The following is a 2,227-nucleotide window of genomic DNA, read 5'->3' as shown; positions in this document are numbered from 1 at the left end:
AAATAATAATCATAAAAGGCAAATTGCTGATCTTGGAATTCAACGTGTGTCGCAGGCTCAGTTTTCAATGTAACCCGCAGTCGCAGTCTTCGGTGTACAGCTCAACGTAGTAGTAGCACAAATAGTGCTCATCGTCGCGATCGGTGATCAACAGTTTGAGATCATCAATTTTTTGATTTGAATAGTGCAGATTTTGTGATTTCGTCATGAGAAAAAAATATAAATCTCTTAAGACGCAATTGTTGCTCGGCTTCTTATTTGCTGTGCAATTGGCACTTGTCTATAGTACGCGAAATGCGACGTCACGATATAACGTCGTCTTGGTGATATTCGATGATATGCGTCCAGTCATTGGTGGCTATGGCGATCGTTTGGCGTACACGCCGCACTTGGATGCTTTTATGAATGAAAGTTACTATTTTACACGCGCTTATAGTCAGGTAAAGTTGTAGTGATTGTTGTTATTTTGATTCATATCGCAATGGATCTGTGTTAGTGTAAGTGATCAGCTACTTTGTTGTTGTTTACTCTAAGAAATCGTAAGTGAACTATATTCGCTTGTGTTGTATGCAATAGTTGTTGTAAATAATAATGAAAGCGTTTGTTGTTTGCTTAATTAAATAATTAAAATTACGTATTTTAATTTAGCAAATATAAAACTATCTCGTTCTAATTGTTTTCATTGCTTTTTATTACTTACAGCAAGCTCTGTGCGCGCCTAGTCGTAACTCTATGCTCACCAGTCGCCGTCCTGATACTCTTCATCTGTATGACTTCTACAGTTATTGGCGCAATTTTGTTGGTAATTTCACAACGTTGCCACAATACTTTAAGGAACACGGTTATTATACTTATAGCACTGGAAAAATATTTCACCCAGGCATATCTTCAAATAACACTGATGACTATCCGCTCAGTTGGACTGCTCGTCCATTCCGTCCAAAAACTGAAAAATACATGAATTCGCCAGTTTGTCCCGATGTTAGCGGTGTACTTAAAAAGAATCTTATATGCCCTGTACATTTGCAGACACAACCATATAAAACTTTACCTGACATTGAGTCTACCACGGAAGCGATACGCTTTGTGCAAACCCGTACTAAAAATCGTAAACCCTATTTTCTCGCTTTGGGCTTTCACAAGCCACACATAAATTTTCGTTTCCCAAAACAATTCTTAAATCATTTTCGCATACGTAATTTTTACAATTATACCGAAGACACAATTAAACCACATGATATGCCAAACGTGGCTTGGAATCCCTATACAGATGTGCGTTCACGTGATGACTTCAAATATATGAATATATCGTTCCCTTATGGACCGATTTCACGCTTGCAAAGTGCACAAATACGACAGGCGTATTACGCTTCGGTCGCATATGTCGACGATTTATTTGGAAAATTTATGGCTAATATTGATAAAAATAATACGATCGTTTTAGTGACCAGTGATCATGGTTGGTCATTGGGAGAACATGCTGAATGGGCAAAATATAGTAATTTTGAGGTTGCCTTACGTGTACCACTTATTATACGAACACCAGAATATGCTTTAGATACGGCGAAGAGAGTGAACACCATGACGGAATTAGTGGATGTTTTTCCAACATTAGTCGATTTAGCACACTTGCCATCACTACCACGCTGTACTGATACTACACAGTTGGCTTGCACAGAGGGTAAGAGTCTATTTCCACAACTGGGTGGTGTTGGTTTAGGTGAAGAGCATGTGGCTCTAAGTCAATATCCACGTCCCGGCACACAACCAACAAAACATCCTAATAGCGATAAACCTAAACTGAAGAATATCAAAGTGATGGGGTATTCTATGCGCACTGAGAATTATCGGTACACCTTATGGGTGCGTTTTCACGCCCAAAACTTCAGCCGAGGTAATATTTTTGTAATAACTAAATTAAAATTATTTATATATTATATATATATTTACATTTATGTTTCAGATTGGACTGATATCTATGGTGAGGAAATGTATGATCATCGTTTGGATGCAGGTGAAGAAATGAATTTGGCAGAGTTACCAGAGTTTGATGATGTACGCACTTGGCTTAGAAAAAAGTTGATTGTTAGTTTCAGTAAATGAATTAAAAGTTTAAGTGAAATAGTATTTTTCTAAGTTGTGTATATTATTTGTTAAAATATGTATATATTTAAAAATTTATTAGTTTATTAATTTTCATAAAAGCAAGAGGAAAAGCAAAACCAAA

General features: G+C 36.7%; 1 protein-coding gene across 1 annotated transcript; it reads left to right on the top strand.

The window, feature by feature from the left end:
• LOC119673434 (iduronate 2-sulfatase-like) lies at positions 1-2,227 on the top strand. Its single transcript, XM_038084704.1, has 3 exons — positions 1-440; positions 703-1,894; positions 1,964-2,227. Exons 1-3 carry the CDS (start codon positions 207-209, stop codon positions 2,101-2,103), a joined length of 1,566 nt encoding a protein of 521 aa, XP_037940632.1. The 5' UTR covers positions 1-206; the 3' UTR covers positions 2,104-2,227.

This window comes from Teleopsis dalmanni, chromosome 1 (assembly GCF_002237135.1).
Source record: "Teleopsis dalmanni isolate 2A chromosome 1, ASM223713v2, whole genome shotgun sequence".
NCBI classification, from domain to species: Eukaryota; Metazoa; Arthropoda; class Insecta; order Diptera; family Diopsidae; genus Teleopsis; species Teleopsis dalmanni.
This window is presented reverse-complemented; position numbering and strand designations above follow the sequence as displayed.

Excerpts from the sequence above, each read along its gene's own strand:
- LOC119673434 (XM_038084704.1), top strand. The coding sequence starts at position 207 with ATGAGAAAAAAATATAAATCTCTTAAGACGCAATTGTTGCTCGGCTTC. Across the intron at positions 441-702 it reads TTACACGCGCTTATAGTCAG|CAAGCTCTGTGCGCGCCTAG; the intron begins GTAAAGTTGTAG and ends TATTACTTACAG. Across the intron at positions 1,895-1,963 it reads CGCCCAAAACTTCAGCCGAG|ATTGGACTGATATCTATGGT; the intron begins GTAATATTTTTG and ends TTTATGTTTCAG.